We start from the raw sequence: 13460 nt of genomic DNA, 5'->3' as shown, positions 1-13460 counted from the left end.
CCTCCAGGACACCTAGAACACCCGATGTCACAGGAAGGCCAAAAAGATCATCAAGGACATCTACCACCCGAGCCATGACCTGTTCACCCCGTTATCATCCAGAAGGCGAGGTCAGTACAGGTGCATCAAAGCAGGGACCGAGAGACTGAAAAACAGCTTCTATCTCAAGGCCATCAGACTATTACAGCCACCACTAACACATTAGAGGCTGCTGCCTATAGACAGACTAGAAATCACTGGCCACTTTAATAAATGGAACACTAGTCACTTTAATAATGTTCACATATCTTGCATTACTCATCTCATATGTATAAACTGTATTCTATCCTATTCTACTATATCTTAGTCTATGCATTACTCATCTCCTATGTATATACTGTATTCTATACTATCTAATGTATCTTAGTCTATGCTGCTCTGACATTGCTCGTCCATATATTTATATATTCTTAATTCACTTCCTTACTTAGATGTGTGTGTATTTGGAATATGTTGTGAAATTGTTAGATATTACCGTCAGAGCTAGAAGCATAAGCATTTCGCTACACCCACAATAACATCTGCTAAACACGTGTACGTGACCAATAACATGTGATTTCATTTGTGTGTGAGTGTGTGTTCCCCTACCTGCGATCATGTCGTCCACAGAGCTCATCTTGGACAGGACCTGTTGTATGAGGCCCACCTCTGTGCTGGTCTGAAGGTTCCTCACACTCTTCCTCAGGATGGCTGTGAACATGGACCACACCTGGTGACACAACAACACACACAGCGTCATCACCTGGTGACACAACAACACACACAGTTTCATCACCTGGTGACACAACAACACACACAGCGTCATCACCTGGTGACACAACAACACACACAGACTCATCACCTGGTGACACAACAACACGCACAGCGTCATCACCTGGTGACACAACAACACACACAGCGTCATCACCTGGTGACACAACAACACACACAGACTCATCACCTGGTGACACAACAACACACACAGACTCATCACCTGGTGACACAACAACACACACAGCGTCATCACCTGGTGACACAACAACACACACAGCGTCATCACCTGGTGACACAACAACACACACAGCGTCATCACCTGGTGACACAACAACACACACAGCGTCATCACCTGGTGACACAACAACACACACAGCGTCATCACCTGGTGACACAACAACACACACAGCGTCATCACCTGGTGACACAACAACACACACAGCGTCATCACCTGGTGACACAACAACACACACAGACTCATCACCTGGTGACACAACAACACACACAGCGTCATCACCTGGTGACACAACAACACACACAGCGTCATCACCTGGTGACACAACAACACACACAGCGTCATCACCTGGTGACACAACAACACACACAGACTCATCACCTGGTGACACAACAACACACACAGCGTCATCACCTGGTGACACAACAACACACACAGCGTCATCACCTGGTGACACAACAACACACACAGCGTCATCACCTGGTGACGCAACAACACACACAGCGTCATCACCTGGTGACGCAACAACAAACAAGTCTTTGTCAATCCAAATGCCCAGATATTTGTAGGTGGGAACCTGATCAATGGAAGAACCATCCAGTGATTAAATATGTAGTACATCTGGGACATTCTGGAGAGAACTACAGCACAACATGTATTTAGTCTTGGCCAACCAGGGTGTTCTGTAAACACGGTCAGATTGCAGCTCTAACATAGCCTGGTCAACAATTGCAGCAATGGCATACATACATAACAGTGTCATCTGAATACAGATGAATATTACAAGTTATAACAGACAGACCCACTATTATTTATATATATAGTAAAGAGAACAGGTCCCAGTACTGACCCCTGCGGTACACCTTCCGTACTACTGTGTAAAGGAAAATAGACTTAACACCATAAGATATCACAAATTAACTCCTTTCTGACAGATATTTTTCAAACCACTTCCACGAAGCCTGATCCAGGCCTATTTCAGTCAACCTTTGAATGAGAATGTGATGCTCGACTGTATCAAAGGCCTTGGGAAAAGTCCTTAAAATGATTTTTATGATCCAAGCAATTTAACACATTATCTAAAACAAGCGAAGCAGCTGAAACTGTGCTATATCCAGAGATAAAACTGGATTGGTACTTAGAATAGAGTGAGAAGTTTAAAAAAAGATTTTAGCTGACAGGTAGTCAGGGATTAAAAAACTTTGGATAGGCAAGAGAGAACTTGGAAATTGGACGATGGTTATCTAAGTCAGAAGGATCTCCTCCTTTACGTAGGGTGAGGACATACGCCGCTTTCCAGATCTTAGCGATAACACCAGGTATAACACCAGGTATAACACCAGGTAAAACACCAGGTATAACACCAGTTATAACACCAGTTATAACACCAGGGATAACACCAGGGATAACACCAGGGATAACACCAGGTATAACACCAGGTATAACACCAGGTATAACACTAGGGATAACACCAGGGATAACACCAGGTATAACACCAGGGATAACACCAGGGATAACACCAGGTATAACACCAGGTATAACACCAGGTATAACACCAGGTAAAACACCAGGTATAACACCAGGGATAACACCAGAGATAACACCAGGTATAACACCAGGGATAACACCAGGGATAACACCAGGGATAACACCAGGGATAACACCAGGTATAACACCAGTTATAACACCAGGGATAACACCAGGGATAACACCAGGTATAACACCAGGTATAACACCAGGTATAACACCAGGTAAAACACCAGGTATAACACCAGGGATAACACCAGAGATAACACCAGGTATAACACCAGGGATAACACCAGGGATAACACCAGGGATAACACCAGGGATAACACCAGGGATAACACCAGGGATAACACCAGGTATAACACCAGGTATAACACTAGGGATAACACCAGGGATAACACCAGGTATAACACCAGGTATAACACCAGGGTTAACACCAGGGATAACACCAGGGATAACACCAGGTATAACACTAGGGATAACACCAGGTATAACACCAGGTATAACACCAGGGATAACACCAGGTATAACACCAGGTATAACACCAGGGATAACACCAGGTATAACACCAGGGATAACACCAGGGATAACACCAGGTATAACACCAGGTATAACACCAGGTATAACACCAGGGATAACACCAGGGATAACACCAGGTATAACACCAGGTATAACACCAGGTATAACACCAGGGTTAACACCAGGGATAACACCAGGGATAACACCAGGGATAACACCAGGTATAACACCAGGGATAACACCAGGTATAACACCAGGTATAACACCAGGGATAACACCAGGTATAACACCAGGGATAACACCAGGTATAACACCAGGTATAACACCAGGTATAACACCAGGTATAACACCAGGGATAACACCAGGTATAACACCAGGTATAACACCAGGGATAACACCAGGTATAACACCAGGTATAACACCAGGGATAACACCAGGTATAACACCAGGTATAACACCAGGGATAACACCAGGGATAACACCAGGGACAATAGTCAAGTTAAAATATGGGTTAACGGTTCTGCAACAAGTTGGGTAGAAAGCTGCAGTGAGAAGGGACTAAGAGAATCAGCCCCAATGTTGTTGTTTTACATCAATTCTTAGCAAAGCACATCATAAACATCAAAATGTTGACTATCGTCACGTCTATAATACTTCACATACAGTTTATAGTAATAACGCAGTTATAAGTGTGTTATGTAGCCCGGCAGGTGAATTGGCAAAATACATAAAGTACACTGCATGAACAAAAGTATGTGGACGCCTGTTTGTCGAACATCCCATTCCAAAATTGTGGGCATTAATATGGAGTTGGTCCCCCCTTTGCTGCTATAACAGCCTCCACTCTTCTGGGAAGGCTTTCCAGCAGATGTTGGAACATTGCTGCTACAACAGCCTCCACTCTTCTGGGAAGGCTTTCCACTAGATGTTGGAACATTGCTGCTACAACAGCCTCCACTCTTCTGGGAAGGCTTTCCACTAGATGTTGGAACATTGCTGCTACAACAGCCTCCACTCTTCTGGGAAGGCTTTCCACTAGATGTTGGAACATTGCTGCTACAACAGCCTCCACTCTTCTGGGAAGGCTTTCCACTAGATGTTGGAACATTGCTGCTACAACAGCCTCCACTCTTCTGGGAAGGCTTTCCACTAGATGTTGGAACATTGCTGCGGGGATTTGCTTCTATTCAGCCACGAGTATTAGTGTGGTCGGGCACTAATGTTGGGCAATTAGGCCTGGATCGCAGTCGGCGTTCCAATTCATCCCAAAGGTGTTGGTTTGGGTTGAGGTCAGGGCTCTGTGCAGGCCAGTCAAGTTCTTCCAAACCGATCTCGACAAACCATTTCTTGCTTTGTGCACGGGGGTATTGTAATGCTGAAACAGAAAAGGGCCTTCCCCAAACTGTTGCCACAAAGTTAGAAGCACAGAATCGCCTAGAATGTCATTGTATTCTGTAGCGTTAATATTTCCCTTCACTGGAACTAAGGGGCCCGAACCATGAAAAACAGCCCCAGACCATTATTCCTCTTCCACCAAACTTTACAGTTGGCACTATGCATTGGGGTAGGTAGTGTTTTCCTGGCATCCACCAAACCCAGATTAATCCGACGGACTGCCAGATGGTGAAGGGTGATTCATCACCCCAGAGAACGCGTTTCCACGGCTCCAGAGTCCAATAGCGGTAAGATTTACACCACTCCAGCCGACGCTTGGCATTGCGCATGGTGATCTTAGGCTTGTGTGCGGCTGCTCTGCCATGGAAACCCATTACATGAAGCTCCCGACGAACAGTTCTTGTGCTGACGTTGCTTCCAGAGTCAGTTTGTAACTCAGTAGTGAGTGTTGCTACCGAGGACAGATTATTTTTACGTGCTTCACGCTTCAACACTTGGAGATCCCTTTCTGTGAGCTTGTGTGGCCTACCACTTCACGGCTGAGCCGTTGTTGCTCCTAGACGTTGCCACCTCAAAATAACAGCACTTACAGTTGACCGGGGCAGCACTAGCAGGGCAGAAATTTGACAAACTGACTTGTTGGAAAGGTGGCATCCTATGACGGTGCCACGTTGAAAGTCACTGAGCTCTTCAGTACGGCCATTCTACTGCCAGTGTTTGTCTATGGAAATTGCATGGCTGTGTGTGCGATTTTATGCACTTGTCAGCAATGGGTGTGGCTGAAATATGATGAATCCACAAATTTGAAGGGGTGTCCACATACTTTTGTATATATTGTGTATATATCAAGTATATTATAGTATATAGTTTGTATAGTATAATATAGTAATTTTTCTTACCTCAGCTTGGCAGGTGACTTCGCAGTGAGACAGTAGGTCGACCATACAGCCTATACTCTCACTGTCCTGAATGATGAAGTTCATCTCCAGGTCAAACTCACCTCCCACCAGCTGGAGAGAGACAGAGAGAGAGAGACAGAGTGAGAGACAGACAGAGAGAGAGACAGACAGAGAGAGACAGAGAGAGAGAGACAGAGAGAGAGAGAGAGTGAGAGAGACAGAGAGAGACAGAGAGAGATTAGAATCAACTATTAAAGACTACCAGAACCCACTGGATTCTCCAATTACCTTGAATGAGTTACAGGACAAAATAAAAACCCTCCAACCCAAAAAGGCCTGTGGTGTTGATGGTATCCTAAAGTGAAATGATAAAATATACAGACAACAAATTCCAATTGGCTATACTAAAACTCTTTAACATCGTCCTTAGCTCTGGCATCTTCCCCAATATTTGGAACCAAGGACTGATCACCCCAATCCACAAAAGTGGAGACAAATTTGACCCCAATAACAATCGTGGAATATGCGTCAACAGTAACCTTGGTAAAATACTCTGCATTATCATTAACAGCAGACTCGTACATTTCCTCAATGAACACAATGTACTGAGCAAATGTCAAATTGGCTTTTTACCAAATTACCGTACAACAGACCATGTATTCACCCTACACACCCTAATTGACAACCAAACAAACCAAAACAAAGGCAAAGTCTTCTCATGCTTTGTTGATTTCAAAAAAGCCTTCGACTCAATTTGGCATGAGGGTCTGCTATACAAATTGATGGAAAGTGGTGTTGGGGGTAAAACATACGACATTATAAAATCCATGTACACAAACAACAAGTGTGCGGTTAAAATTGGCAAAAAACACACACATTTCTTCACACAGGGTCGTGGGGTGAGACAGGGATGCAGCTTAAGCCCCACCCTCTTCAACATATATATCAACGAATTGGCGCGGGCACTAGAACAGTCTGCAGCACCCGGTCTCACCCTACTAGAATCCGAAGTCAAATGTCTACTGTTTGCTGATGATCTGGTGCTTCTGTCACCAACCAAGGAGGGCCTACAGCAGCACCTAGATCTTCTACACAGATTCTGTCAGACCTGGGCCCTGACAGTAAATCTCAGTAAGACCAAAATAATGGTGTTCCAAAAAAGGTCCAGTCGCCAGGACCACAAATTCCATCTAGACACCGTTGCCCTAGAGCACACAAAAAACTATACATACCTCGGCCTAAACATCAGCACCACAGGTAACTTCCACAAAGCTGTGAACGATCTGAGAGACAAGGCAAGAAGGGCATTCTATGCCATCAAAAGGAACATAAATTTCAACATACCAATTAGGATCTGGCTAAAAATACTTGAATCAGTCATAGAGCCCATTGCCCTTTATGGTTGTGAGGTCTGGGGTCCGCTCACCAACCAAGATTTCACAAAATGGGGCAAACACCAAATTGAGACTCTGCATGCAGAATTCTGCAAAAATATCCTCCGTGTACAACGTAGAACACCAAATAATGCATGCAGAGCAGAATTAGGCCGATACCCACTAATTATCAAAATCCAGAAAAGAGCCGTTAAATTCTACAACCACCTAAAAGGAAGCGATTCCCAAACCTTCCATAACAAAGCCATCACCTACAGAGAGATGAACCTGGAGAAGAGTCCCCTAAGCAAGCTGGTCCTAGGGCTCTGTTCACAAACACAAACACACCCCACAGAGCCCCAGGACAACAGCACAATTAGACCCAACCAAATCATGAGAAAACAAAAAGATAATTACTTGACACATTGGAAAGAATTAACAAAAAAACAGAGCAAACTAGAATGCTATTTGGCCCTAAACAGAGAGTACACAGTGGCAGAATACCTGACCACTGTGACTGACCCAAACTTAAGGAAAGCTTTGACTATGTACAGACTCAGTGAGCATAGCCTTGCTATTGAGAAAGGCCGCCGTAGGCAGACATGGCTCTCAAGAGAAGACAGGCTATGTGCTCACTGCCCACAAAATGAGGTGGAAACTGAGCTGCACTTCCTAACCTCCTGCCCAATGTATGACCATATTAGAGACACATATTTCCCTCAGATTACACAGATCCACAAAGAATTCGAAAACAAATCCAATTTTGATAAACTCCCATATCTACTGGGTGAAATACCACAGTGTGCCATCACAGCAGCAAGATTTGTGACCTGTTGTCACAAGAAAAGGGCAACCAGTGAAGAACAAACACCATTGTAAATACAACCCATATTTATGCTTATTTATTTTAACTTGTGTGCTTTAACCATTTGTACATTGTTACAACACTGTATATATATAATATGACATTTGTACTGTCTTTATTGTTTTGAAACTTCTGTATGTGTAATGTTTACTGTTAATTTGTATTGTTTGTTTCACTTTTGTGTATTGTCTACATCACTTGCTTTGGCAATGTTAACACATGTTTCCCATGCCAATAAAGCCCCTTGAATTGAATTGAATTGAATTGAGAGAGAGAGAGTGAGAGAGATACAGAGATAGAGAGACAGAGACAGAGAGAGAGACAGACAGACAGACAGACAGACAGACAGACAGACAGACAGACAGACAGACAGACAGACAGACAGACAGACAGACAGACAGACAGACAGACAGACAGACAGACAGACAGACAGACAGACAGACAGAGCGAGAGAGAGAGAGAGAGAGAGAGAGAGAGAGAGAGAGAGAGAGAGAGAGAGAGAGAGACAGACAGACAGACAGAGAGAGAGAGAGAGAGAGAGAGAGAGAGAGAGAGAGAGAGAGAGAGAGAGACAGAGAGAGAGACAGAGACAGAGAGAGAGTGATATGGAGGGAGGGAGGTAAGAGAAATTGAGAGGGAAAATGGGGAAGAAAAATGAAAAGAAATCATCATTTAGTGAAGTGGAGGAGAACGAAGTGTGTGACAAATGTCACCCTATTCCCTACATACTACACTTCTTTTGACTAAAACTCATTGGGCCATGTTTAAAAGTAGTGTACTATGTAGGGAATAGGGTGTTGTTTGGGACATATTGTCTGATAGATGCTGATTACTGTTGAAGAGCCCTTCTAATGCTGCAGGCAACACAGAACACAATGGTAAATACATAATACACCTCTCACACTATCCCTTTCTCTCTCTCCCGCTCTATCTCTCTCTCCTCCCCCTCTCTCCCTCTCACGCTCTTCCTCTGTCTCTCTCCCCCTTTCTCCCTCTCTCCCTCGCTCTCTCTCTGTCTCTCTCTGTCCCTCGCACACTCTCTCTCTCTGTCTCTCTCTCTCTCCCCCTCTCTGTCTGTCTCCACCTTTCTCTCTCTCTCTCTCTGTGTCTCTCTGTCTCTCTCTGTCTCTCTCACTCTCTGTCTGACTGTCTCTCTCTCTGTCTCTATCTTTCTGTCTCTCTGTAAAAGGGAGAATAAGACAATCTCTCTCTGTCTCTAGCCTCCTGACACACACACACACGCACGCACGCACGCACGCACGCACGCACGCACGCACGCACGCACGCACGCACGCACGCACGCACGCACGCACGCACGCACGCACGCACGCACGCACGCACGCACGCACGCACGCACGCACACACACACACACACACACACACACACACACACACACACACACACACACACACACACGCACACACAGAGAGATGGAAAAACAAAGCTTGACAAACTAAAATAACATTCCAGTTCTGTTCCCACCCAGGATACAATGACCATGTGATTATTGGAATCTCTCTATAATTACATTTCTTTCAGCCCCCTAAATCATGGGTTCAGGGGTACAACAAGATTGTGAAAAGGTCTGAGGGCCCCCGAGGAGAGGTTTGAGAACCCTAGAAGGCTATAGGCTGCCAGAACGGACTAGAGTAGACAACATGCTTTAATACATTCAGGAAATAGTACACGGTGCTAGCTAGATATACACACACTGGCACTGAACACACACACACAATACAGTACACATGCACACTCACACACACACGCACGCGCGCGCGCACGCACACACACACACACACACACACTGTACAGGACCAGCACACACTGTACTATACAGGAAATGGTATTGGTGGTCATGGTAACCTATTCAAGCTATCAAGATTTGAACTACATGACCAAAAGTATCTGGACATCTGCTCATCGAACATCTCATTCCAAAATCATGGGCATTAATATAGAGTTGGTTACCTGTTTGCTGCTATAACAGCCTCCACTCGTCTGACAAGTCTTTCCACTAGATGTTGGAACATTGCTGCGGGGACTTGCTTCCATTCAGCCACAAGAGCATTAGTGAGGTTGGGTACTGATGTTGGGCGATTAGGCCTGGCTTGCAGTCAGCGTTCCAATTCATCCCAAAGGTGTTCATTGAGGTTGAGGTCAGGGCTCTGTGCAGGCCAGTCAAGTTCTTCCACACCGATCTCAACAAACCATTTCTGTATGGACCTCGCTTTGTGCATGGGGGCATTGTCATGCTGAAACAGGAAAGGGCCTTCCACAAACTGTTGCCACAAAGTTGGAAGCACAGAATCATCTAGAATGTCAATGTATGCTGCAGGGTTAACATTTCCTTTCACTGGAACTAATTGGCCTAGCCAGAAACATGAAAAACATTATTCCTCCTCCACCAAACTTTACAGTTGGCACTATGCATTGGGGCAGGTAGTGTTCTCCTGGGATCCACCAAACCCAGATTCATCCGTCGGACTGCCAGATGGTGAAGTGTGATTCATCACTCCAGACACTGCGGTTCCACTGCTCCAGAGTCCAATGGAGGAGAGCTTTACACCCCTCCAGCCGACGCTTGGCATTGCGCATGGTGATCTTAGGCTTGTGTGCGGCTACTCAGCCATGGAAACCCATTTCATGAAGCTCCCAACGAACAGTTCTTGTGCTGACGTTGCTTCCAAAGGTAGTTTGGAACTCGGTAGTGAGTGTTGCAACCGAGGACAGACAATTGTTACGCGCTACGCAATTCAGTCCGTTCTGTGTGGCCTACACAGAAATTTGACGAACTGACTTGTTGGAAAGGTGGCATCCTATGGCAGGGCCACTTTCAAAGTCACTGAGATCTTCAGTACGGGCCATTTTACTGCCAGTGTTTGTCTATGGAGATTGCATGGCGGTGTGCTCAATTTTTATACACCTGTCAGCAACGGGCTTGGCTGAAATTGAACCCAATAATTTCAAGGGGTGTCCACATACTTTTGTATATATCCTTCCTCCTCTAAGGTCTCTAGAAATACTCACCAAATGAGACCAAAAATGTTTTCTAACATAACTAGAGATCGACCAATAATTTCTAGTCTATCTCTATCGGCTTTCCTCATAGTCCTGCTACATAGAAAATCTGCTGCTGTCAGCCACCACTCACCGCCTGAGCCACGAGCACAAAGCCAAGGAATGTCTAGCCGAGAAAATCAGCAGCGCCAAGCGAGCTCATTCTCCAACAGAAAGGTGCAGTATTGAGAAAATGGCTGAATTGACACAGTGACCAAAATCAAAGTCCTGTTGCAAATATGAGTTTAGTTAATTCACTAGTAAGAAGGCTTGTGTCAACATGCCCGGACATGCATGAAATAAGCAAGCTAGCTAAGCAGATAGCTATGTGACCTGTTGGTAAAGATTACGATAAATAATCCTTTCATCTGTGGCGTTAGCTAGATAGCTACAGTACCAGTCAAGAGTTTGGACACACCTACTCATTCAAGGGTTTTTTCTTTATTTTTACTATTTTCTACATTGTAGAATAATAGGGAAGACATCAAAACTATGGATTAACACATATGGAATCATGTAGTAACCAAAAAAGTGTTAAACAAAAATCAAATATATTTTATATTTGAGATTCTTCAAAGTAGCCAACCTTTGCCTTGATGACAGCTTTGCACATTCTTGGCTTTCTCTCAACCAGCATCATGAAATAGTGACCTGGAATGAATGTCAATTAACAGGTGTGCCTTGTTAGAAGTTAATTTGTGGAATTTCTTTCCTTCTTAATGCGTTTGAGCCAATCATTTGTGTTGTGACAAGGTAGGGGTGGTATACAGAAGATAGCCCTATTTGGTCAAAGACCAAGTCCATATTATGGCAAGAACAGCTCAAATAAGCAAAGAGAAACGACAGTCCAGCATTACTTTAAGACATGAATGTCACACAATCCTTCATGTCTATCAGTCGCAAAAAACATCAAGCGTTATGATGAAACTGTCTCTCACGAGGACCGCCACAGGAAATGAAGACCCAGTATTACCTCTGCTGCAGAGGATAAGTTCATTAGAGTTACCAGCCTCAGAAATTGCAGCCCAAATAAATGCTTCACAGAGTTCAGGTAACAGACATCTCAACATCAACTGTTCAGAGGAGACTGTGTGAATCAGGCCTTCATGGACACCGGGTGAGACCACACACACAAAATAACAGTCTCTCTTCTTCACTTCATCCCTCTCCCCCTTCTCCCTAAATCCTCTAGGTTATATCAGCTGTTTTGGTGAATCCCTCTCGCATCTGAACTGGCTTTACATTGAAGCATCTAAAGAGATGCTTTACATTGAAATAAGAATAAATTAGAATTTAAAAAAAACAAGGCATAATCATGCTCTCTCTCTATCCATCTGTCACTCGTCTGCAGGTATGTTTTGATGTGAGAGAGGAAGCCAGTCCCGTCATCGCCACCTCACCCGCTCTTAAGATAACCTTCGGGCCGACTGGGAGCCCAACGCTGGTTAGGAGACACCGCAAATGTGATGAACTAAGAGAATGTTAGGGTAGCACTGTAATTCATGAATCATATTCTGTCTGCCGCTGTTCTTACCTCTTTCCCTTTCTGTCATCTACACCTCTCTCCCCACCTCGTCTTCTACCTCTTCCCTTTCTGTCTTCTACACCTCTCTCCCCACCTGGTCTTCTTACCTCTTTCCCTGTCTGTCTTCTACACCTCTCTCCTCACCTCGTCTTCTTACCTCTTTCCCTTTCTGTCTTCTACACCTCTCTCCCCACCTCGTCTTCTTACCTCTTTCCCTTTCTGTCTTCTACACCTCTCTCCCCACCTGGTCTTCTTACCTCTTCCCCTTTCTGTCTTCTACACCTCTCTCCCCACCTGGTCTTCTTACCTCTTTCCCTTTCTGTCTTCTACACCTCTCTCCCCACCTGGTCTTCTACCTCTTCCCCTTTCTGTCTTCTACACCTCTCTTCCCACCTGGTCTTCTTACCTCTTTCCCTTTCTGTCTTCTACACCTCTCTCCCCACCTGGTCTTCTTACCTCTTCCCCTTTCTGTCTTCTACACCTCTCTCCCCACCTGGTCTTCTTACCTCTTCCCTTTCTGTCTTCTACACCTCTCTCCCCACCTGGTCTTCTTACCTATTCCCTATCTGTCTTCTACACCTCTCTCCCCACCTGGTCTTCTTACCTCTTTCCCTTTCTGTCTTCTACACCTCTCTCCCCACCTGGTCTTCTTACCTCTTCCCCTTTCTGTCTTCTACACATCTCTCCCCACCTGGTCTTCTTACCTCTTCCCTTTCTGTCTTCTACACCTCTCTCCCCACCTGGTCTTCTTACCTCTTTCCCTTTCTGTCTTCTACACCTCTCTCCTCACCTCGTCTTCTTACCTCTTTCCCTTTCTGTCTTCTACACCTCTCTCCTCACCTCGTCTTCTTACCTCTTTCCCTTTCTGTCTCCTACACCTCTCTCCTCACCTGGTCTTCTTACCTCTTCCCCTTTCTGTCTCCTACATCTCTCTCCCCACTTCGTCTTCTTACCTCTTCCCCTTTCTGTCTTCTACACCTCTCTCCCCACCTCGTCTTCTACCTCTTTCCCTTTCTGTCTTCTACACCTCTCTCCTCACCTCGTCTTCTTACCTCTTTCCCTTTCTGTCTCCTACACCTCTCTCCTCACCTGGTCTTCTTACCTCTTTCCCTTTCTGTCTCCTACACCTCTCTCCTCACCTGGTCTTCTTACCTCTTTCCCTTTCTGTCTCCTACACCTCTCTCCTCACCTGGTCTTCTTACCTCTTTCCCTTTCTGTCTTCTACACATCTCTCCTCACCTGGTCTTCTTACCTCTTTCCCTTTCTGTCTTC

At 45.0% G+C, this 13460-nt stretch overlaps 1 protein-coding gene across 1 annotated transcript in view; it reads right to left on the bottom strand.

Moving 5' to 3' along the window:
• Positions 1–12869, bottom strand: part of LOC120038429 (neurobeachin-like) — a gene marked incomplete at its 3' end in the record, with an annotated part of 84440 nt that extends 71571 nt beyond the window's left edge. Inside the window, exons 1-3 of the mRNA XM_038984197.1 lie at positions 12843–12869; positions 5368–5478; positions 628–748 (exon numbers count right to left, since the gene is read on the bottom strand). Of these exons, the coding sequence (XP_038840125.1) occupies positions 628–748; positions 5368–5478; positions 12843–12869 (259 nt within the window). The remainder of the gene's footprint in view (positions 1–627; positions 749–5367; positions 5479–12842) is intronic.
• Positions 12870–13460: the final 591 nt, after the last annotated feature.

Source organism: Salvelinus namaycush, unplaced genomic scaffold (assembly GCF_016432855.1).
Source record: "Salvelinus namaycush isolate Seneca unplaced genomic scaffold, SaNama_1.0 Scaffold220, whole genome shotgun sequence".
NCBI lineage: Eukaryota > Metazoa > Chordata > Actinopteri > Salmoniformes > Salmonidae > Salvelinus > Salvelinus namaycush.
Note: the sequence above shows the minus strand (reverse complement) of the source record. Positions and strands in the feature narration are given on the sequence as shown.